The sequence below is a fragment of the Cervus elaphus genome, chromosome 12, assembly GCF_910594005.1.
Source record: "Cervus elaphus chromosome 12, mCerEla1.1, whole genome shotgun sequence".
Taxonomy (NCBI): Eukaryota; Metazoa; Chordata; class Mammalia; order Artiodactyla; family Cervidae; genus Cervus; species Cervus elaphus.
In genome coordinates, this window is record NC_057826.1 from 19,377,501 (window position 1) to 19,403,090 (window position 25,590).

Below are 25,590 nucleotides of genomic sequence, written 5' to 3' on the forward strand. Positions count from 1 at the left end.
AGTAAACTCTAAACAAAGAAGGAAGGCCCATTTTTCACCCAGGGTGCCAAAGAAGGCAGAGAACAAAGTTTAAACTCATAAGCTCTGACACATTACACACAGACACTCATACATAAATTGTTACTATGCTAGGGTAACCTGAGGCATTTCTTAATCTTCCATGTAAACTTAATATAAGAAGTGCTTCTTTACCCTACTCTCAAGAAACATATACCTTTTCTGGCATGAATAGTTAACTTATTAGGTCAACCAGAAGAAAAAACACATTCATGAAATTAAACAGTACTGACATCTGTGGGCAGCCAATTCTCCTGGCTTTTAATCACTGGCTCTAGTGAATGTCAGACACTGACCAACTTATATCCAAATTCTGAATGATATTTGTAGATAAGCTGTTATAAAGTCTCCCCATATCATATTCTGCAGGATAAAAAATCTTATGTAGAAGTGACTTTACTGAAAAACTCATGCCATACATGAGTTTATGTACATACAAGGACTTTATGTACACTCTTAAATATGTACTTTCATATAAAACCACTGTAGCTCTGGGCAAATACTGACACATCTATACAATAAACTTTGGAACGTAGTGGTAGTTTTCCAGAGGAGTCAGGAGTTAAGGATTTATGCTATTTTCAAACTGGTTTATTAGTAAGGACCTTGAGACGTCAGGAAAAAGTGGGAAGACTAAGGAAGAAATTATTCCTATTTGGTCATCAAAATGTACTAAGCATCCATAATGCTGGTGCATTGAGCACCTAGCTTTTATGTTCATAGTATAGTATGGCGCATACTATGCAAAGGTGCTTAGGATGAATACACTGGGTAAGAAATCCTCTTCTACTGGAGGGCAGTAAAAATGTGTATGTGAGATGGCCAAGAGGTACTTGAAAAGATGCTCCACATCATTAATTTTCCCTTCCTTATTCGTGCTCAGTCATGTCCAACTCTTTGCAACCCCAATGGACTGTAATTTGCCAGGCTTCTGTCTACGGAATTTTCCAGGCAAGAATACTGGGGTAGGTTACCATTTCCTTCTCCAGGGGATCTTCCCAACTCAGGGATCAAATCTGCATCTCTTGCATTGACAGGTGGATTCTTTACCAACTGAGCCACCTACCAAGCCCAATTAATTAATTGTTACAGAAATGCATATCAAAATGGTCAGAATGGCCATCATCAAAAAACTTACAAACAATAAATGCTGGAGAGGGTGTGGAGAAAAGGGAACTCTCTTGCACTTTGGTGGGAATGTAAATTGATACAGCCATTTTAGAGAACAATATGGAGTTCCTTAAAAAATTAAAAATAGAACTTAAAAAATTAAAAATATAATCCAGCAATCACACTACTGGCACATGCTCTGAGAAAATTATAATTCAAAAACACACATGTACCCCAAAATCACTTCAGATGGTGATTGCAGCCATGAAATTAAAAGATGCTTGCTCCTTGGAAGAAAAGCTTGATCAACCTAAATAGCATATTAAAAAGCAGAGATATTATTTTGCTGACAAAGGTCAGTCTAGCCAAAGCTATGGTTTTTCCAGTAGTCATGTATGGATGTGAGAGCTGGACTATAAAGAAAGCTGAGCACTGAAGAATTGATGCTTTTAAACTGTGGTGTTGGAGAAGACTCTTGAAGTCTCTTGGACTGCAAGGAGATCCAACCAGTCCATCCTAAAGGATATCAGCCCTGGGTATTCATTGGAAGGACTGATGTTGAAGCTGAAACTCCAATACTTTGCCTACCTGCTGTGAAGAACTGACTCATTTGAAAAGACCCTGATGCTGGGAAAGATCGAAGGCAGGAGGAGAAGGGGACGACAGAGGATGAGATGGTTGGATGGCATCACTGACTTGATGGACATGGTTTTGAGCAATCTCAGGGAGTTGGTGATGGAAAGGGAGGCCTGGCGTGCTGCAGTGCATGGGGTCACAAAGAGTCGGACATGACTGAGCGACTGAACTGAACTGAACATCTTATACAATGGAATATTACTCGCCATAAAAAGGAGCAAAATGAAATTGGATCATTTGTAGAGATGGGGATGGACCTAGAGTCGGTCATGCCGAGTGAAGTAAGTCAGAAAGAGTAAAACAAATGATCGTATATTAACACATACATGTGGAATCAAGAAAAATGGGAGATGAATCTAGTTCCAGGGCAGGAACAGAGACAGAAGTAGAGAATGCATGTGTGGACACAGCGGGGAAGGAGAGAGTGGGATGAACTGGGAGATCAGGCTGACATGTAGACGCTGTGCTGTGCTCAGTCCTCTCTGACTCTTTGTGATCCCAAGGACGGTAGCCCTTCAAGACCCTCTGTCAGTGGGATTTTCTAGGCAAGAGTACTGGAGTAAGTTGCCATCCCCTTTCTCCAGGGGAGCTTCCTGACCCAGGGATCGAATCTGTGTCTCTTGTGTCTCCTGCACCGATAGGCAGATTCTTCACCACTGAGCCACCCGGGAAGCCTATATATATACTACCCTGTGCAGAACAGATAGCATGTGGAAGCTGTGATTTAGCACAGGGAGACCAGTGCGGTGCAATGTGATGACCCAAACATGTGGAACTGGGGGAGCAGGAGGTCGGTCCAAGACGGAGGGGAATCTATGTATACAAAGACCTGATTCATTTTGTTGTACAGCAGAAACTAACATTGTAAAGCAATTATACTCCAACTAAAAAAACAAAAACAACTTTGATTTTGTAGTTAATAAACCTTCCTATCCCTCTCCCCAAAAGTACATGTGATCACATGTTTTTCAGTCACCCAGTCGTTTCCGACTCTGGGACCCCCGTGAACTGGGGCACACCAGGCCTCCCTGTCCCTCACCATCTCCCCGAAGTGTGCCCAAGTTCACGTGCACTGCATCGGTGATGCCATCCAGTCATCTCTTCCTTTGACGCTCTCTTCTCCTACTCTCAATCTTTCCCAGCATCAAGGATTTTTCCAACGAGTCGGTTGTTCTCATCAGATGACTAAAATACCGGAGCTTCAGTTTCAGCATCAGTTCTTCCAACAAGTATTCAGGGTTGATTTCCCTTAAGACTGACTGGTTTGATCTCCCTGCTGTCCAAGGGGCTTTCAGGAGTCTTCTCCAGCAACAAAGTTCAAAGGCATCAATTCTTTGGCACTCTGCTTTCTTTACAGTCCAGCTCTCATAACCATATGTGACCACTGCGAAGACCACAGCCTTGACTGTATGGACCTTTGTTGGCAGAGTAAAGTCTCTGTTTTTCAACACACTGACTAGGTTTGTCATCATTTTCCTGCCAAGAAGCAATCCTCTTCTGATTTCATGGTTGCTGCCACTGTCTGAAGTGATTTTGGGGCCCAAGAAGAGAAAATCTGTCACTACCTCCAGCTTTTCCCTTTCTATTTGAAATGTAGTAATGGGGCTGGATGCCATGATCTTAATTTTTTTAATATTTAGTCATAAGCCGGCTCTTTTCACCCTCATCAAGAGACTCTTTAGTTCCTCTTTGCTTTCTGCCATTAGAGTGGTATCATCTGCATATCTGAGATTGTTGATGTTTCTCCTGCCTATCTTGATTCTAGCTTGTAACTCATCCAGTCTAGCATTTCTCATGACGTGCTCCGCATATAGGTTAAACAAACAGGGTGACCGCAGACAGCCCTGTCATACTTCTTTCTCAATCTTGAACCGATCAGTTGTTCCATACAGGGTTCTAACTGTTGCTTCTTGACCAGCATACAGTTTCTCGGGAGACAGGTAAGATGGACTGCTATTCCCATCTCTTTCAGAGCTTTCTACAGTTTATTATGATCCACCCAGTCTGTTATGATCCACACAGTCAAAGGCTTTAGTGTAGTCGATGAAACATCGGCAGATGCTTTTCTGGAATTCCCTTGCTTTCTCTCTGATCCAGCAAATGTTGGCAATTTGATCTCTGATTCCTCAAAACAGGTCAGGTCAGGATGTTACAGACGAGACGTGTGTGCAAGTCCAAGATGGGGCTTTTAACATTTTTTTTTTTTTTTGCCACACTGAAGTATTTGGGATATTAGTTCCCCAACCAGGGATGGAATCCGTACCCACTACAGTGGAAGCACAGAGTCTTAACCACTGGACTGCCCGGGAATTCCCTTTAGCTTTATAATATGTGGTCATGAACTTAGTTCTGCCACCAGCTGTGGCCGCTGGTCAGCAAGATGAGAGTTCTGTAAACTAGGGAAGTCTTCAGTCACCACACAAATAGACACTGCCTACTTCCGAGGCCAGATTCTAAGACAAAGTGAACCCAGCTGATAAGAGTATACTAAAATTGAAACTATCTTCACCTTTCCTATGCTCACCATGAATCATTTTTCTGAGTAGTTTAAGACCTGCAAGTGAAACACCCATTACAAAAACAAATTTCTTTTTAAAAGATCTCTCCCTGAATTTCCAAGCTTCACAGACAATGTATATTCTAGCAGTAACACTTAAGAGCAACTAATAGACTTTTTAATTGTAGAAAGCTTTCAATGTGTATGGCTCCTCTCAATGACATCCAGATAGAATAACCCTATGTAATTACCAACCTACATTATAAGCAGTTCTCATGGGAGGGCCACACAAAACCTGCACAGCCATCAACAGGCAGTTGGAGGACAGAGGCAGCAGGAACACAGCCCAGGCAGAAATGCGCAGTGGAGCTTAATCACTGTAATTTAGATTTTGTCACCAAGTCCCAGGTACAAGCTCTTTTATGCACTGTCAAGAGATCTCCACATTAATTGCTGTTCCTGTCTTCCGAGGACACAAACACTCTAATTTGCAGTGATTTTAGTTTCTCGAGCAATATGCATTTGGTGGCTACGTCCCCCCTTTCCTCCAGAAAAGGAAGTCTGCTCAAGCTCTGATTATCCAGCTCCCTCTGCCAAGATCAACAAACTGGAGTCACAAAGCATCCGTATTTACCGGAGTCGCGAACGAACGTGACTCAACCTACCAGTGGGTGGGAAGCCCTGCCATCCTCCCTAAAAGGCCACATTCTTCCCGAGCAACCTTGACTTTCAACAGAAGAGCTATTTCTAAATGATGATTTCAATGATTTCTGCATGGTCAGTTGGAAGCAGAAAATGTGGCTAATCCTTTAAGACCTTCAGGCAGTCACAGTCAGCACATTCAGACAATGCTAACCCAGGTGCCGACTTTTCAGACGGGGCTTTGTACCTCCCCTGGGATTTGGTAGATCTGTTAGATCGCACGGCCCACGTTCTGAGCTTCGGCTTCAGAGGCCCAGCACTTTTTAACTTTACTCCAGAGCGATGCCATTCTTGACAAGACCTGTGACTTTCTTCTGCCATCCAATTAGATCAGAGATACATTCCCCAGATGGAGTACTATTTCAAAAAAGACATTCTCTTTTCAGAATGAAGAACTGAAAACCAAATCTAGGAGTCAAGGTAAACCTGAAAACCACAGAGGAACTATTGTGAACTGAAAAATGTTCTGAGTCAGTGCACAAGCTGTACTTAATGAGACAGTGGGTGTGCTAGAAACAGCAAGCCAGTCACATAACTGAGTCAAGTGATTCTATGTCTATATTATATTATCATGGTATTTGACGCCTGGCTTTCTGTTTTCCAAACACTCCCTTATTCCATCTGTACCAAACATTCTATTTTCTGAATTATGGACCGGAAATTGGATACATGTTACCTAAGAATCCTGAGATGACTTTCCCAATTGCTTTTCTGCTTAGGGGGCCATGCAGTTTCCAGGCCTGTCACAATCACTTTTTATTACTGCAACGTGGTAGTGGTAAACAGAGATAAAACTCAGGAAATGCTTCATATCATCAACGTTTTAAAAGATGGGAAGTGTGTGAATCTTATCAGTAACAATACAGACAACGGGAAAAGTTGACTATTTAACTGATCAAGTGAAACAAATCCAAATTAAGTCAAGGATGTCCCCTCTCGTGAAGATTAACTGGGGTTTACTGACAGATTATGTGCCTGGATTCCCACTGGAAAAGTAAAACTAAACTCAACTTTTCTGCTCTTTTCTTTAGCGCATAAAAGAGGACTGGAAGACGGCAAGGTTAGATGCTATCACACAAGCTGATCAATGACTGACAACAAAAAAAGGTAAAAGGAAAAACCACCACATAGATTAACAGGTCCCCAAAGATAGTGATGAATATTCCTCCCTAAAAGGATGAATATCTTGTCATATTTTGGACTGCAGGCTCAAACCCAAAAGAGGAAATGAAAAACAGTATTTATTCTGCCTATCAGCATGATTGCTGAGGATACAGGGGAAATGTGTATGTTTCTATTCTGAAAGGTAGATGGGCTGTGTCTAATTTTAGCCACGCTTTCCTGTTGGACACCCCTCACCCTCAACACATCACTGTCGGGAGCCAATCACTGAAAACAGATTGCTGTGCAAACACTGGATAAGTGATGTCCTCTGATAGAGAGAGAGTGTTAAGGATGCATCCAGCATCATACATGATATGCCCTGTTAGTCTTGGGAAAGACCTCTTCCTTTCAAAAATATGGTCCAGATTTTCTTACATCTTCAAAAGACTGTCTCATTTTACATTCTCTATCACTAGCAGGAAGCCACAGGACAAAATTCTCCTCATTCTGGTATGCAGTTAGGCACATTTTTATAAAATCAAATACAGCTACAAAAAAACAGATCTGCAAACTTTTCTCAGAGTTTAAAATAATTCACTAGGATGGTAGAAATAAAGGATTTGGATGGTAAATAAATATATAAAAATTAACTGCCATTGTGTAAAAGACGCCCACCCCCCCCCCCTTTTAAAAATATACTCTTGATGGAAGGCAAGTGAGAAGAGGCCAGAAACTGGATGCAGGAGGCGGGGAGTGGGAGGGCCGGTTACCTGGTGTGGGAAGCAGCATCACTGATACTGAACGTGGGGTTCTCCCTGGTCAGAGGGCTTGACCCGGCCGGGCTCTTGGTGTGGATGTCCAAGCTCAGGGAGGACTCGGCTTTGCGGTCCATGCCGTGGCTGTCTGCCTCTAAAGTCCGATCTGCCATGGAGATGACTTCGCTGGAACTGTGCCACAGCGGGGCCACCTTCTCCTTGGCCGGCCCCGAGCGCGGCGACGAGGTGGCCGCCCCCAGGGAGGCCGTGCTGCCGTGGCTGGGGCCGTACGAGGTGGTGTCGATGCCGCTGTCGGCGGAGGTGCCCTGCAGGTAGCTGTAGCTGCTGAGCTCGGCCTCGGCGCGGTCCCCGTCGTACCACTTCTCGTCGCTGTGGGCACTCGACGCGTTGCTGGACAGGGTGTTGCTGCTGGAATGGCTGGAATAGTGGCTGTCGGACTGCAAGGGAAGCAGGGCTCCTTAGAACAGGCTGGCTTCTCGGAGAGCAGGCAACAAATACCGGGGGAGTGACTGCGAAATGTGTCCTCCTGGGGGGTTCTCCAGACACAAAAACGCCTCCATGATGACAAAGAGCAAGGCGGGGGTACCTGGGAAAACCTGTTCAGAAGATTTCATGGCAGGCAGTGCTGGAAACTTTGCTCTTTTAGAATCGACTTTTCATTATTTAGTTTGTTTAACTTATGCTGAAGTAACTATAGTATTGAGAGAGTCTTAATCAGGGGGGAAAAAACAAACAAACCCTAAACTCTCATTGGATGTGTGCTTAGTCGCTCAGTTGTATCCGACTCTGCAACTCCGTGGACTGGAGCCCTCCAGGCTCCTCTGTCCATGGGATTCTATAAGCGAGAATACTGGAGTGGGTTGCCATTCCCTTCTCCAGGGGATCTTCCCGACCCAGGGATCAAATCTGGGGCTCCTGCATTGCAGGTGGAACTTTACCATCTGTGCCACCAGCTAAGTCAAAACTGTCATCAGAGTCTTCTAATATCTAAGTCTTAAAATAGAAAGTGATACTTCCAAGGGGCTTATAATTAGAAAGACTGTATTGATCAGAGTAAACAGAAGGCAGAATATAAGACTTTTTCTTAGAAAGAAAAGATATCTTTTCTTTCTTCATATAGCATCTATTTAGGAGACAGCTTTTCTAAGGAGTGCTAAGAGGTAAAATGTATACAGATGTGCCAAGACAATTCAATGGGGGAAAATATTCTTTTTACCAAACAGTATTGAGAAATTAGATATCCACATACAAGAAAGAATGAAGTTGGGTCTTAACCACATAGAAAAATAAACTCAAAAAGGTCAAAGACCTAAGTGTCAGGGCTAAAACTATAGAATTCTTAGAAGAAAATATAGGTATACATCTCCATGGATTATGTATACAAATTAGGTATACAAATGATTAGACTATGCAATGGTTTCTTAAATAGGACACCAAAAGTAAAAAAATGATGAGCAAATAGATAAACTGGGCTTCATCAAAATTAAAAACTTCCATGCTTCAAATAACCCAATAAAAAATGGGCAAGGGATCTGAATAGTCATTCATCCAAAGAAGATACACAATGGTCAACAAGCATATGAAAAGCTCAGTATCATTAGTCATTGCTGCTGCTGCTGCTGCTAAGTCGCTTCAGTCGTGTCCGACTCTGTGCGACCCCATAGACGGCAGCCCATCAGGCTCCCCTGTCCCTGGGATTCTCCAGGCAAGAACACTGGAGGGGGTTTAGGGAAATGCAAATCAAAACCACAATGAAGTAACACTTCATACACACTAGGATAAAGGCAGACAGTAAGGATGGTGGGCATTGGCAGGATGTAAAACAGGGCAGCTGCTGTGGGAAAACAGCTGCAATTATATACTCAAGAGAAATGAAAACCTATGTTAACAAGAAAAACTCCCACATGAATTTTAAAGCAGCATTATTCTTAATAGCCAAAAAAGAAGACATCACTCACATGTCTATCAATGGATAAAAAAATGTTGCTATATCCATGCAATGACATATTATTCAGTCATAAAAAGATGCGAAGTACTAATACATGCTACAACAGATGAACCTTGAAAACATGCTGAGTGAAAGAAGCTGGACACAGAAGGCTATATGATTCTATACTATATGATTCCATTCATATGAAACGTCAAAGCAGGCACATCCACAGGGACAGAAAGTAAGTTCATGGTTGTCAATGGCTTGGAGGGGATGGAAGAGTTAGGCTTTCTTTTCAAGGTGATGAAAATGTTCTGGAGTTAAATCACAGTACTGGTTGCACAACTCTGTGAATATACCAAACACCATGAAATACTACACTTTAAATGTGTGAATGTTTCGGTATGTGAATAATGTGAATCATATCTCAATTTAAAAAATGTGGGCAGAACGCTTGTTGGACAGCGGCTTGGTTGCTCAGAAAGATTTTACAGTTTATCAAAGAAATATGATTTCAAAGGATATCTGAGTAAAACAGTATTTAAATTAGAGGGTGGCTGAAAGTTCAGATACTTGGTGGAGATTGAGAGAAAAGAAGAGGAAAGACGTTTGTGTGTCTTTACTGGCTGCAGGAAGGGGGCTGAAGGAGGACAGACCTCACAGTCAAAGATCTCCTCCCCTTGAAAGAGGATTGACCCCAGTTACTTCACTGGAGCTACTCTAGTTTCTCTCAATAACTACTTATATTACAAGGCCATCATTTATTTTTCCTAGTTGCTCCAGGGCAGAACCCCTGTAGCACCTGGACCTGGGCTATAGAATTTGCTAGCTCCAGGCCATGTATGGCTCCCAGGCACTTAAAATGTGGCCAGTTCACATTCAGATGTGTTGAGAGTGTAGAGTAAGTGACAGATATAGATGTAGATATAACTCAAACCACATCTGGAATTGTAAGTGCTCTAGCCAAATTTTAGAAAAAGAAACAGGTGAAATTAACTTTGAGACTAACCAAATCTAGCCAAAATACTATTTGATCATGTAATCAGTTTACAAAGTGTTAATGAAGGAAGGGAAATTGACAGATGGACTAGGGTAATCCCACATTTACAAGTGGAACTGTGGCAGCATCACATTTCATCAGTAAATCTCTCTTCCACAGCCCAGTACACGATGCTTGCTCATGAACCTGTGAAGTTTACACTTCAAAACTCATTTCAATTAAAAAAAAAAATTGAGCCCTCTCATTATATTAGTGAATATTAAATTCAGTTATGTCCTCATCCTATAAAATGACATAAATATAAACAATCACATTCCAGTGAACAGACAGACCAAGGAAATCCACTGCATTTAAAGAGGGAGGAAATGAGAGTCTCTTATTCCCAATTCTACCTGTAAGTGATGGGGAACTGTGTATAATTATGGTAAAGAGACAACAATCAGTGCAGCCCCGGAAGGAAAGAGAAGCTGTAGGGCGAGCTGTCAGGAAGCTGTCTGTCTCCTTGACTGATGTTCCAACCATTCATATCTCATGCTGGCAACTGTGTAAGCAAATAAAATCTTAATCAAGTACATTCTTATTCCAGACACTAGGATTTTCTGTGATTGATCACATGGCCTTCCATCCAAATCCATGGGGGTAGCAGGTGCATCCCAATGAGGAATTTCAATTTAATCTCAAAACAAGCTTAAGGCCAGGCTTCCCAGGTGGCTAAGGGGTAAAGAATCTGCCTGCATTGCAAGAGACTCCAGTTCAATCCCTGGGTGGGGAAGATGCCCTGGAGATGGAAATGGCAACCCTCTCCAGTATTCTTGCCTGGGAAATCCCCTGGACAGAGGAGCTTGGCAGGCTACAGTCCATGGGGTCACGAAGAATCGGACACAGCTTAGCAACTAAACAACAACAAAAAGCTTAAGGCCATTGGCAGTAGAAATTTCAGGGCTATGGCAGCCAGCGCCCACTTTCTACTGGGATGACTTCCCCTCTGACACCGTGGAAGAATAAGAGAGCAGACCAGTACCATTTTCACTTGGCAAGAAAGGCACAGGGCTGGGAATCTACCACTTTCATTTGTTGCTGTTCAGTTGGCCCGCTGTGTCCAACTCTTTGTGACTCATGGCCTGCAGCACACCAGGCCTCACTGTCCCTCACCATCTCCCAACGTCTGCCCAAGTTCCTGTCCATGGCATCAGTTTTCACTGCACCATCTTGATTACTTTACAGTTAACTTACGTGCCCTTGTTTGTTTGGAGACAAATGAACCACCGGATCCTGACGCATTAATCTCCCACTGGGGCTCTCTCGGAAAGCTGGCAGTACCTTGGATACTGCTGGGAGGTGGCAGGTCGGCTCTGGAACACAGCAGAGGACATCACGGTGCAGGCACTAAACAGGCACGGGCGCGGGCTGACACATGAGGACGGCCTGCCCCTGCACCTCTCAGTTCACTGGCCAGCACACTCGGAATTTCAGCGAGAAGCTTGTTGAGAGTTTACACGAGAGACAGCAAGTCAAGAGCTAAGTGGCTGATGGATAAAGCTTGCAGCTGGTGACAGTATGTCACACCATACACATGAGCAGAGCCAAGTACCACCAAACCAGAGGCCACGAACAATGCGGCAACGTCAGGAATCAATTTTCGGCTTGGGGAGGCGGGGAAGTCTCGAATATATGAATCAAATTTATGAAATCCATTCATTGCAAAGTGTGGCTAACCTCGCTTGGTCTACGTTACCTAGACAGGCATGGATGCAATCGCGCGTTACTTACCATGACACTTTGGACATATTTTACCTGTATATTCATGCTGCTCGAGGACAAAAGAATTGAATTCCTGAGGTCCTCTATAACTGTAAGCTAAGCACAACAGAAAAGACACACAGCGACTAGTTTACTTAAAACAATTGCTTCCTGTTGGACTCCACTGGTGTTCAGGACGGGGTTGTTCCAAAGGTGAAAGGTAAGCGACTTCGCCTCTTTAACACACCTAAGAGCTGACGGCAACAATCGTGCAACGCCATTCCTAACAGGCACAGGACTGAGCACTGTACTCTTTGACTCTCAACTGTGTCCAAAAGTGGAGAGGCAGGAAAAACAAACTGAGACGAGTGAGCCAATTCAATAAGCTAAGTTCTGGGTCTCCCCTGGGAATCAGCTTATCATCTGCTGATGGACAAAGACGGGGCGCCTGGCTAATAAGCAAGAATCTGCTTCACGTTTTCAACCAGTGACCTGAAGGTCGTTAGAGAACTGTGTTCTTACAAATCAAGTGTAGGAAGGTCAGTCTCTTATCCACTCAATACCGTGTACTGAGGAATGAGAACATAACAATTATTTGTCTTGATTCCTCCCTAGCATGGTTTGTGTCGGCTAAGCCCCAGATTCCTTCTGAAATGCCAGGCAGAAAGGGCTGGGTTATCCTTCTGGGATGCTAGAATATCAAAAGTTATAAAAATTTATTTGAACATTTTCTTTGTAGCCTTAGATTTTGGATCAAGAAAGGTCTTGGTTTTAAAAAAACAAAAGGCTTCTCTGGCAGGCTCTAGGAGTATCTTCTTTTTTTTAAAAGAAAAGGTATAACCTTACAAAAAGGATGAACCAACGTGTGAAAAAGATTCACCAGTATTCATTTCCAAACCTTATCTATGAAGCATGGGATGCCACCAAACTAAAGTGGATGCAAGGGGGAAGAAAAAGACTAGAGGAAGGTTTATGCGAAAGAATGACTATGGGCCTAGGACGAACCTTGTAATTACCCTTTCCAGTCCCAAGATACTGTTTCATTCCCTGTGTGACTTCACATGAGTGGGAAGCGTGACCCTGAACAGTGCACAAAGGCCCGCTGGCAGCTTTGTTCAAAGCCTGCAACTAGGAGCCAAAAAAAGCTGCTAAAGTCATGCTGAAGGAGGGATCCTGTTCACATGTGTTGTTACCATCTCAACGGTATCAAAACATATGGGATTCGAAACGTTCTGTCAAGAGCGGAACAGTGGATCCGAATATGCTCAGGTTTTTGGTGGGGGGTGGGGAGTGGGACGAGAGTAGGGAGTGACAGATGGCTCCAATAACGAGGCACACATCGCACTGAAGGGGTGGAACAAAGCCTATCTTCAGAACCTGAGGGTTTTGCTTCTCTTCTTCAACTCCTGCCTTAACTGAATTCATCTCCACTCCCTTCCATGTTCGAGGGTTTTTAAGAGTCCCAGCATGGTCCCCACCTCTGCACTGAGGATGCCCTCCCCTGCCAGGTACGGAAACGTGGGCACAGTCACTAAAACAGAACAAAAGGATGCGTTTGCAGAGAGGATAAAACGATGAGGGCTTTGCCGTGAATGCTGATCTGTTTCCAGCCCTGAAATTTACTTCTTTTTATTCCACATTGATGGGAAAGCTACTAGATAGAGGCAAAAGGAAAAACCTTTAACAGTCCGGATTCAAGTCCCTGATGTATCAACTGTGTTGATACTAAATCCCTGGTGCTACTGTGTTGAAACTCAATCCTGTTTCATGGCAAAATGTTATTGTATCAACTAGTATTTAGATGTCATCAGAGAACTGTGTAGAGAGACAGGGAGAAGGAAAGGGCCATGTGCCAGAAACCCAAAGGAAGGCTCACTCATGCAAATCTTTTTCCCTTCCAGCTGGTTTTATCCTAAGACGTTTCCTTAGCTGACAGCTTCATAGCAGAGTTGGGGGGGGAAAAAAGCCTATAAAGGGAAGAAACGCATCCTCAAGAGGTGACTAGAGAACAATTATATCTCTTTCCCATTTTGTACACAGCTTTTAAATTTTTTAAAACTCAACGTTAAGAATATCAACTAATCTCCCAGGGCCTTTATACTAGGCAAAATCAAACAGATAAATAAACAAGGCTGGGGAGGGAGATAGCACCTAAGTGTCTTAGCACTCTGGCATTTCAACCTTGGTGCTGAAAATAATTCCTATGTACTTTCTGTCTTCAAATTCAAGGTCACTTATGAACAGAATTCCTTGACTTTTCTCTCAGATCTTAACTGCTGCTTTGACTTCTACACACATTAACAGACTTAACGCTCATTCCTATTTATGACCCAGGGCTGTACTAGAGAAGAGGATACACTGATGACATCAACCAGAGGCAGCCAAAGTCACCTGGGTATAAAAGCAACTTGCTCAGTGTACGAATTAGTTACTTACCCATCTGGTCAGCGATGCTGTCTTCACTTCTTTGCCAGCTGGGTGTGGATTTCCCGCTGCCACCAATGTCTGACTGGGTGTTCTGCCTGTCGATGGAGGCGGGGGATCTGCGGCTGATTCCAAACCTGGGGGGATTTCGCCAAAGGCAAAGACGACATGAGGGACCTCGCCCATACGGGAAGGCAGTCCTGGGTGTAACGCACTGAACTCTAATGACAGGTACTACTAGTTTTGCTCACAGGTCTGTACTCATCCTCGTGCATGCATACGTGGATGCCAGAACTGTGGATGTTGTGGTCGGGATACACCCCTCTGTTCAGCAGAGTATGTATGCTAAGTTTGTAAACTGTGAACAAGGGCAGGAGTCATTAGCACTGAGCCAACCTAAAATAGATACAGTAAAAAACCAAAACCTTCTGGCCCTTGTATAGTTAAAGCTCTGACGGTCATTCACAGCCAAGAGAAAAATGTCACCATCCTGGTGTTCCTTCTGTGTGTGTTGTCCAATTGGCACATTCCAGGGGTTTCTCCTAACTCAGTAATCGGCTACATCACTAAGGCACTCATTCTTGGAACAAGTATTTTCTGAAGTTGTTACTCTAAGGTCTGAAAGACAAAGATTGCTAACATTTACATTACATAGGGACCACTTTCCAGATGTATAAATTTCAAACTGCCTTTGGAAGAGCAACTTGGAAGTGGGTGAGCTGGCATATATAAAGGCAAACGTCTATTTCTGGAAAGAACATTTATCTATTTAATGAGCCCATTTTATTAATAACGTTTCCTATGTAGAATAATAATATAATGTATGCTTAATTAAAGTATTTGTCTTGATTAGTAACATCAGCAAAGTAAATGCTAATGGAGTCCAGGAAAAAGGCCCAGGGTATAATACTCAAAGATCCACGTGGAAATTTACAAATCTGTATGTGGGCACTAATGAACTTATAAGTAATCGATACAATAAATCACAAAACAGGACCTGAATTAACTGATGCATGTGACAGGTGTCTTTGTTACAAACTGATAAATGTGTGGGGAGAAGCACCAATCGGTGTGTTGCAAAGAGAAGGAGATTAGGAGGAGGAAGATCAGTAGTTAAGTTCAGCTTCCCCACCCGGAGTCACTCAAGTTCTGTCTTTATTTATTTTTAAAATGGCAACTCTTATATGGATCCAGGGAGAAAAACTTATATAAAAGCCTCTGCAACATAGGGAAGGCTATGGAATATTTTAGTAAAACTCCTACTATAATATCTCCCTTGTTACTTTTTGCACAAATGACAGTCATTTACAAGCTTAACTCATAAGCATCACTAAACAAAGTTACCTCCATTATTAAAAACAAATGAAAACTTGAATTGATGAAAATTTCAGTGAAAGGGCTCATCAAAAAAAAAAAAAAAAGAATTCACTAATTATGATGTTTGTCACCTCCTAAATCAGGTCCTTGTTTAGAACTGTGAATATCCTCCAGTTGGCTCCAATGATCCTATTTTAAGTACACAGAATTATTTTTTTTTTCCCCCAAAAAGGCACAGAGATCAAAGAAAGAAGTGAATTGGAATCTTAGTTTTACTTTTTGGTAGCAGTGGAAACCCAAGACTACTTTTTAAACCTCTATAAACTGAAAGCCAAATGCTTTTCTGGCTGTCTGCTTTTAAAGAAATGATAAAGTAAGCCTGTCTGTCTTTCAACTCTGCCTTGAAAAAAGTTTGACCCAATGAACTTTTGGTTTTAGTTCTCACACCCTTTCACCAGGCCATCAGGGCTACGAAGGCCCCATCCTTGAGGAGCTCAGACAAAACCTGTTCCAACTTTACACTGTGCCTCCTTTTGAAGAACCTAATTGTCCCTTTGTTTGGAGGAGCACTTTATAATACTCTAGGAGTCACAGTTCCCATCTGAAGGAGTTTTTAAGTAATCATTTGGCTGATACACGAAACGCATTCAATGACCAAGAAACTTCTCCCTCATGAGTCAGTCTATAGTTCCCCAGGGCAGGCTGACAGCTTTGAAATATCTTCCATACAAGGGGCTGGAAACTTCTTCTCTATGACTTTTCACTTACTGATCTCAGTTACCCCCAGAGACAAGTTTAACCCCTCAGTGAAGAGTGCTGGGAGGAAGCCGCTGTGGCCTCCCTGACTCCACGCGCCGCCTGCACGCTGCATAGCCTTGGCTCCATCTCTCACACCACGATCCTCTGACTTCGTGTCTGCCCATCCGTCCCTTTGCACGTGCCCTGCTTCGCCCACATTCCTTAGGGTACGTGGCCCCAGAACACATCTCCAAGGGTGGCAGAAGAGACCCCATGTCTTTTTGTCCCTGTTGCTTTTTAACTCTCTTATTCCCATCCAAAACTGTGCACGTGCCCTTTTCCCCTTCACCCAAGTAGAGCAGTTTTATTAACCAGCCCGTGAAACTGCGCCTCTCAACTGATCTGGATGCTCTCCACATCCTTACACCAGCAAGCGGGCGGCACGCTCCACACACAAGCAAGACACTGAGTCTGCTGCAGCACAGGCCGGGCGACAAAGGGGGCGGATTACACTCACGGACGTCAGTGTATCTGGACCTGTGGTCACTATCTCACACCGTGGAGCCTGTCCAAGTTCAACATTCATGAGTTCACAGGAGACTCCATACACTCCTGCTTCACTTCACCCTGGACCTATCTATTTTTACTGGGCTAAGTTACAGAGTAGATGCAACAGTTGTCCCCTTGGTAAGTGTAACTTCAGAATCAAACCTGGCTCATGAGGAACACCTGTCAATCAGACAGCAAATACTAAAGTCTCTTGCATCACTGATACAGACAACAATTCACTTGGGATCTAAAGGAAAACACTGTACCAGCATCTTCCTGTAAATGTTCACTGCAGATAAAACTGATGTGACACAGTAAACAGTCACCAGTTAACCTGAAAAGTGATGGGGGAAACCCTCCGTACCAGCTATGGGACACTTAGTATCAAACATCATGTCAAATAACTACCACCTTATTAAAAAAATGGTATAGAATGAACATTGGAGCCGTTTCTACCATTAATAATCACCAAAAATTACTGTTTCAAATTACATCTTAGTATGTCTTGAGAGTATATATCAAATGTAGAGAAGACACTAACATGATTTTGTTGCTGTTAGCTCATTTACACTTTATTGCTGTATTAACACTGAAGTTGCAGTGAATTCTTACTTTTGAAGTCAAACAAGGCTATTTAAAATCTACCAAACCAAACAAAAAATAATCAGTTGGGCTTGTGGTATGGGATAATACTACTACTTAACTCATAAAATCTTTTGCAGGGGCCTGCAATAAGAGCTAGAATTTTTTACTAATTGTCACTGAAGTAATTAAAGTAAGAAATGTACATTTTAGACACGCTACCAACGGACTCCTTGGGGAGAGAGCTGGGGAGGGAAGTATGTTTTATTGTAGTTTTTTATTACTTACTTTCTGCTAACATAAACATTTAGCAAAAATATCAACAAAATTATTCTTAACAGCTGTAAAAACCAACAAAAGACTATAGGATAAAAAAATACCCATTATGAAACTATTCTCATAAGCAGAATTGTTTTATAACATGGTAAGATCTCAAGAAAGTAAACAAATCATATGTGCATCTGTTAAAAATAATTTGGAGAAAACTTGGAACAGAAAGATCCTTTTTTTCTCCCAACATGCCATTTTTGAATTTCAAGTGGTTTCAAGTTCTTCAGAGGTGTCCTGGCAGGAGGCCTGTGATGTTTCTTTTACTCTCCCTCTGAGCAAAGTCGGTTTATGTGTATCATGTGATGTTTTCTGCTAATTCCTTTCCAGCTTCAGACATGCCAATTCCCCTCCCCGCCTTTTAGTAGCCTTTATAATCATGTACACTTAGCTTTTTAACTTTGTAAGTCTTGTCAGAAGCAAACGGTTACTTTGGGTGTTTAGTGTTTTCAAAAAAGATGGAGAGAAAAGCTCCCAAACAACCCACAGGCTGAAATCACAGATTTCTAGAGTGTGAGAAAAATCCTTTTAAGCTTTGGACAGAATGAACATTTTTCTTACTTTAACATCAATATAAACTCTACCCAGCGCAAGCAGCATACTCCTAAGTTCACTTTGGAAGAAATTTTAAGAAGTGGCAAAATCCATACGATGAGACAAGATCAATACATATAATGGAGGAATCGATATAATTAGATTTCTTTGCCATTGAGTCCTTAGAGGCTACAGAATGATAAACTTTCTAAGAAGTGGTTGGAACTAGCCATGAAAACATTTTTTAATGGGGAGTATAAACTGTATTTCCCCTTTGGTGAACCGAGTCCGGCTGAATGGAAACTATTTTGCATGTCTGAGTTACACATGGGAGGAGAGACAGTGATGCTGACTTTACCTACCCTTCGGGCATGGACTTCTGCCTGTAGGTGCCCCCTCCAGAGCCAGTCTCGCTGGATGAAGACAGACTGCTCGGGGAGTTGCGACATGGCTGGGATCTTGCTAAAGCCATGGACGAGACCGTCACATAGATGTCCGAACCAGGAGACAGCCTGTGTGTGCAAACAGAAAACGTGAAGTCAGCAACTCAAAGGGAAAATCCCAAGGCAATGTGATGGGTAATATATGAATGCGACAAACGCAGCCACTTTGTGGAGATAGTGAAAATAAAGCCAGCTGGAAGCCCACAAAAGAACCTTCCCATAAAACTACTCCCTTAAGGGGACAGCTGGAAAAAGGCCTTGAAGGGGGAGGGGGCGTCAAAAAATAACAGTGGGAAAAAAAGAAAACATGTATGTTTCCAAAAGCTGCCAGAATTCAAGGGCTGAAATGCTTATGCAATTTTGCAGTATGGCAGCCCAGAGAATATAATGAGTCCCAGTGACATTAACATGGCAATTAATTCAGTTTCCCCACTGGTTCTCCCAGAGTATATGACCACAGTGAGACGGGGACATTCTTTGTAAGCTTCTTTGTTTTCCAATTTTATTACTAAAGGTCTGGAATGAATATCCAGATATTGCTGTTTAGTATGTATAAATCTGGTTGATTTATATATCACCATACAAAAACCTCCATGGAAACATGCCTAGAACTGCAGTTCGCTGAATTTCATTGGGATGACCGAGTTGATAACACAGCAGAGGTGTGCTCTGCCTAGCCCCCAGTACCTCTCTTTCAAAAATTATGGATCCCTCACCCCGTGGACTGGCTCGGCACAGAAAACAGAGCTTTGTGGTTAGGACAGACATGATTTTTGACCCCTACTTGCTCCATTCAAGTAGGCACTGGGGCAACTGCAGGATATTAATAAGTGAGGCTGAAGCCTGTGACAATTTGTCAGCTAAATCTTGACATCAGCTAAAACAATGATATTTTATTTCAGAAGCAAATGCTGGTCCAGATCATTGGCTCTTGTAAAGGGGCAGCAGGGCAGGTCATTTCCATTTTATAGTTGAGGGAGGGGAATCAAAGTTATTTTTTCACTAAGCCAGGCTTCTTGAATTTCTGAGTCCACTGCACTCTGCGCCAGGCTATTGCTATTCTCTAGAGAAAGATGGGTTTTCTGTGCTTAATAAGACAGCTTGCAAGGGGTCTGCAGGGTCAGACGATTTTGCACATAAAGGGGTTTTAATGCTGAAGCCGAAGTTTTGAAGCCCTGGGACCTTCACTGAAACACAGGTTTCCTTCAGGGAACCTACATAACTTCTGAAATACAGCAGAGGGCTCCAGGTACAGGAAACTGACAGAAGGGATAACAGAATCACACTCAGAAGCTTTTCTAGCAGAAAAAGAATAAGGATAGACACCCCAAAATATGACCCCCAAAGTTGGTTTATGTCCAAGAGGCAGATCTCTCTTGGGGAGTCCCAACTTTCTCCTCAGTGACAAATTTGTTATCAGGTGTGATTCCGTTATCCCCTCTTTCCCATTAAAACATCTCCCAAATTTCTCACTGTTTATTCTGAAGTAACTGGAAAGGGACGGGAGTGGGGGGATGAAGGGAAGGAGTAGGTTACAAAGAAGAAAACTAGAACAGCATGAACCACTTCTGCCTGAAGAGTTTAGTTTTTGCACAGTTTGCTCAGTCGTGTCTGACTCTTTGCTACCCCATGGACTGTAGCCCACCAGGCTTCTCTGTCCATGGGATTCTCGATGCACCTAATTCAGAGAAGGGCTTCCCAGGTGGCGTTAGTGGTAAAGAATCCACCTGCCAATGCAGGAGACCTAAGAGACAGGAGTTCCATCCTTGGGTTGGGAAGATCCCCTGGAGGAGGGCATGGCAACCCACTCCAGTATTCTTGTCTGCAGAATCCCATGGACAGAGCAGCTTGGTGGGCTACAGTCCATGGGGTAGCAAAGAGTCGTAATAACTGAAGCAACTCAGCATGCATGCACAATACAGAGAAACTTCAAATACAGTTTCATTTTGCCGCTGCTTTGCTTTTCTTGCTGCAAAGAGGAGGTGTTACATAAAGGTGAAAAGAAGGCAGATGACAGCAGATATGTGAACACCGTTGGGGCCAGTGCAATGTCTGGGGGCCTGAAGATTTTTTAACTCTTTTTGGGATAAATAAGTAACGCCACTGAATTATATTCATGGTGACTGTTTTTGCTTCTACGAGGAAGTAACAACAAGATTCCATAGCCAAAGTCAAGATGTAACTTTCGTGTTTATATTTAGAGCTTGCTTTTCTTACCCTGCTCTCCAAAACATACATTAAAATATCTTATGCTACTTCTCAACCTCAGCTCTTTTATTTGGCAGATGTATCAGAAAATTCTACTTGGTTACTGGAGTTATCCCAAAGTGAAAAAATAGCATTTCCAGAAGGCCAGCATTCATTCCCAGGCCTTTTCTGCACTTACATAACTCAATAGTGGCATTGTTTTGGACTGTCCACACACACAGAACACACATACAGCAACTGATGGAATGCCACCCAAATGTTTTTATGACTCTAGATGTATGTAGGGCAGGCAAAAAAAAAAAAAAAAAAAAAAATCAGAATTAGCCCTTATCCTGATGACTTAGTATTCTTTCCAAATACTCTGAATTTGATACCAGCTCACAAATATTACTGGAAAACAGATCTCGTTCAGGGAGAGGGAGGTTCCTGCCTGCCTGGCATTGGCAGTCTACTACCAGAAACCACGGCTGATCATTACTGGAATTTGGACTGGTTGCTGTCTTGATACTTTGAAAAAGAGTAATCCCCAAATTGGCTCACAGAGGAAGTCAGCATGCTAGCCTCTTGAACCTCTGAGCCCCTGCCCCCAACTCTACCTGAGGGGATCACAAGTCTAGTCTTTTCTTTTGAGATAAACACAGATCTTTCTTTCTACTTTCTCTCAGTCTTAACGAGCCCCTATTAATGTCTGAATAGGTTTACAGGACTAAGATGACTATATCTATCACTTGCTGTGACATCTTTTGATTTTGTGGAATTTAAGAAATAATCTTCTTTGAGAATGCTATGTTCACGGTTAGAAAGGAAGTATCTAAAAACCTTTTTAGCATTTATTTCAGTAGATTCTCTTCCCTACATTGTTATCAATTTAGCCGAGAAATAACTAAATGTTTTTAAAGTAACCAATCTTAAATTTTCTCTATGGCTATGACTTCCCTCTGCAGAAATGAAACACTGGGGGCTTTTGGACTGTTCAAAGAATGCAGCAATTGAAAAAGTCACGATCATCAGACCAACAGACAATACTCCCATAGTCTGCAGGACTACACTCAACGCCAGCTTTCCATTTATATGCAGCACATTTCATTGCAATGAAAACAGACAGTTGACTGGGATGGACATTTAGGAAGAAATGGTCCAAGATCAATATCTCAGTTCTTCATTTTTCCAGAAGCCTTCTCATGTCAAGATAAAAGGGAGAAGAGAAGCGCCAAAAAAAAAAAAAAAAATTCCTGCTATCAAACGAAATAACCCACATCCCACCACACCCTTCCCATGAATCAATTCACAGGACTACACATATGATGTTAATATTGATAGGCTTTTATTAAATTGATCTCTTGAGACTGCGATTTATCAATTTATGGATAAGGAACTCTCAGTATCTGCGTAATTGATGCTAAATTTTTTCCCTGCATAGTTATGTATGGGTTCAATTATGTCCCTGTTTCCCGCCTTTTACTCCAAAGGGATAGCACTGCTTGGACATGTCCAAGGAGATAAGGCCCTCTGTAACTCAAGTGCAAAGAGTGGAATGATGGCAAGAACAACCAAGAGAGTTTCAAATAGCAGCAATGACTGACAAATTAGATATCCGAGTCCATAATTAAACACAGCATTTTACCATAACTTAGCAATTAAAACGCTATTCACCCAGGGAACAGGATTCAGTTCAAGTCTGTCTTTAGCAATGCATATCAGCCGGGATTCTTCCCAGAATTCTGTTAAACAAAATTCTCTAAAATGATTCAACGTAACATCACTTGGTGCTGTATTCAGACTAGAGTTTGAACAAGTTGTGTTCGAATCCGAGCAACTCACCCCTCCGTCTTTTCGTCTCTTCCTAACTTTGTGAACCAGAGCTATCCCTGGCTTTCTGACCATACAATTCCTACCAGCTATTCAGACTGGACCACTGAAATCCTGTTCTGACAAGCCTCCTGGGACAAGATCAGTTTACAACCATGCGTAACTCTCATACAGTTAGGAAAATACCGTGGTTCATCACACTGAGATAAATGGATCATCACTTCCCAGCTGCTGGCAAGCCGTCAGAGGTTCACAGCCCAGCACACATCGTGGGTGCCTCCTGAGATGAGTCAACTTTATATCTAAGGGTGACTCTACAGAACATAAAAATGGACTGCAGACAGCACTAGCTACATCATTTGTGGGGACCAGTGCAAATGAAATCTCGGGTCTCCTTGTTCAAATGCACTGAAACTTTCAAGACAGCGACAGCAGAGCATTAAACCCAGCATGGACCCGTCCAAGTGTGGGGCCCTGTGCACATACCTGAAGCTGCCCCTGACTGCATGTGGCTGGGCCCCCTTAGCGTGTAAACATGAATGCATTTATCTAGCAAATATTTCTTTCTTTTTTTTTTAAGACCTAAGTATTTTTTTAACGACACATTTTAGTAGTGAAAGTTGCTCAGTTGTGTCTGACTCTTTGCAACCCCATGGACTATATAGTCCACAGAAGTCTCCAGACCAGAATACTGGGTAGGTAGCCTTTCCCTTCTCCAGGGGATCTTCCCAACCCAGGGATTGAACCCAGGTCTCCTGCATTGCAGGCGGATTCTTTACCAGCTGAGCCACAAAGGAAGCCCAAGAATACTGGAGTGGGTAGCCTATCCCTTCTCCAGTGGATCTTCCCGACCCAGGAATCGAACTGGGGTCTCCTGAACTGCAGGTGGATTCTTTACCAACTGAGCTATGAATGCTTTATAGGAAATGCATGTTAATAATCTACAACAAAATCAACTTTTGTTAGTTTACAAATACTGGTGATTACTCATTTCACTCCTTCTCTTCGCCACTTTTTACTAATTCTCACTTTCAAACTTGGCAAGTATTTCTTCAGCACCACCTATGTCTGGTGGTAGATTTCATTCTTGCAACATGGTGGCTAAGATGGGGGCTCTGATGGTGCTAATCTCAGCTTCACCACAAACCAGCCAGGACTCTGCACAAATGACTCCATCTCTCAATCCCCGGGCATTCTTGTCTGTAAAAGGAGTAAACAGCAACCAACTTACTGGGTGGCTGGGTGGATCAGCTGAGAAAAACTCAACGTGAGGGACTTTGATCAGAGCGTTGCACAGAATACGAGCTCAGTAAAAAAACAGCTGCCTATAGCTCTTAAGCAAAATGCAAGTAGAATGTTATTGTCACAAGGGCCGTTCAAATTGAATGCAGAGGCAGCTCAGGCAGGTTAGAGGTCAGATCCTATGGGGAAAGCAAGCTTTGTGAGGAAATGCATTTGAGATGCATTTTGTAGGAAACAAAGGATTTTCACAGAAGTCAAGACTTAGGACACAGGAACAGGAAGGCGTATGTGGCCACCACAGCGGTATCTTTGGCTGGAACACTTGACGCAGGTAGGAGATTGGTGCAGGCTGTGCCCGGGAGGAGAAATGTGTCTGGTAAGGTGGGCCCACGTTTGGTAAACTGAGGGAGCACAAATTCATCTGTTAGGCAACAGGTTAGAAGGTTCTGCAGCAAAGCAGCAGTGTGGTCAGAGCTGGCCCTGTAGCCCCTGAGATGGCGGGCAATGACCAAACACAGTCCTTTATTTTTTGCTAAGGCACAATAGAACTGATGACATGAGCCTAAAATTAATGAGATTTCCATATAGAAAGAATCTGTTAGCCCACCACAAATACTAGCCTCTTGAATTTTAGTTGGTTCTTCCCTTCACCAATGTTCAAATACTTCATGAAGAGGGTCACAACCAAACCCTTTGGTGAGGAGAAGTTAAGTGGTCTCCTGGGGCATGCTAGGCTTTTACAAATTGGAAGAAACTAAAAATAAACTCAATCCCGTTGCATCACACAAAAACAGGGATGCAGAAGCCACAATGCAGAACGCGGGGATGGCCTCTATGCTGTTGGTTGTTGGTGTGCCCCTTCCTCAAGGGGTCCTAAGACCCCCACCCGCTCTGTGCAAGTGCCCGAAGTCTCTGTTCACGCTCACTCAGTCACGCCGGACTCTCTGCGACCCCACTGGCTATAGTCCACCAGGCTCCTTTGTCCATGAAATTTTCCATGTAAGAATACTGGAGTGGCCAATATTTTAACGACAGTCGGATGGCAGACTGCCACTTTCTCACCACACGGAGGGATTTCCACGAGTGGAGGCAGACCGTGGTCAGACTGGTCATTATCCCAGGTTCTCAATAAGAGGCTTATGGCAAAATTTCACACTGATGACTGTGGGGTAGGTCTAGGTGGCTCACCTGTGTTCAGCATCACTAATTTCCACATATTTATACACGCGCGGTGCAATCGACACATGTTAAAGAAAACATGTCAGTGGTTTCAGATATAAGGGAGCAGGATACACTTTTTTTTACCCCTGAGAGTTGTTGAAATTCCTGATGGTAAATGTGTCTGTATGGGTTATGTGCCCTCGTTGGACAAAGGGCCTAGGACGCCTGCTACCTTCTCACAAGAGTGAGGGCTACAGCAGGACACGGGTCGCATCTGGCTTCTGGGAAGGCCTGCCCCTCGTCAGGTGTGGGCCGTGGACAAGGGGTGCTTCTGGAGGAAGCCTCAGGGCCACTATGGGCCCTTCAGACCCTTCCCATAAGGTGTGAGCAGGCCAGCCTCCCTGGGTGGCTCCTAACACAGAACTCCCTTAAAAGGGATGAGGGCAAGACCCCACTGCTAGACACATTCAGAAGAACAACTCTCTGACACACAGAACAATACGCCCACTGGCCACCTTGCTGCCCTTCCCAGCTTTTTTCAAACTCATCTCTCAGGCTATTCCAACTCACCGGATGGTTTTTGCAGCATTTCCTTCCACAACTGCACAGCTCGCCACGATTGTTCCCAGCACAGCAGGTCTCCTGAACTCATCCTCCGTCTCACCGAGGTTAGCTGGTGCTCAAGACGGCACAACCCGCTCCTT

The 25,590-nt window shown here is 43.2% G+C and overlaps 1 protein-coding gene across 8 annotated transcripts in view; it reads right to left on the reverse strand.

The window, feature by feature from the left end:
- The window catches only part of SIPA1L1 (signal induced proliferation associated 1 like 1), a 366,852-nt gene that overhangs the window by 28,813 nt on the left and 312,449 nt on the right, over positions 1-25,590 (reverse strand). For 7 of the 8 annotated variants that reach the window (XM_043920090.1, XM_043920096.1, XM_043920094.1 and 4 more), the window contains 4 exons: positions 18,386-18,535; positions 13,989-14,113; positions 11,046-11,164; positions 6,877-7,319 (listed from right to left, as the gene is read on the reverse strand). In XM_043920090.1, coding sequence (XP_043776025.1) covers positions 6,877-7,319; positions 11,046-11,164; positions 13,989-14,113; positions 18,386-18,535 — 837 coding nt within the window. Of the gene's footprint in view, positions 1-6,876; positions 7,320-11,045; positions 11,165-11,606; positions 11,670-13,988; positions 14,114-18,385; positions 18,536-25,590 lie in introns of all 8 variants that reach the window. The other variant, XM_043920097.1, reaches the window with a different exon arrangement.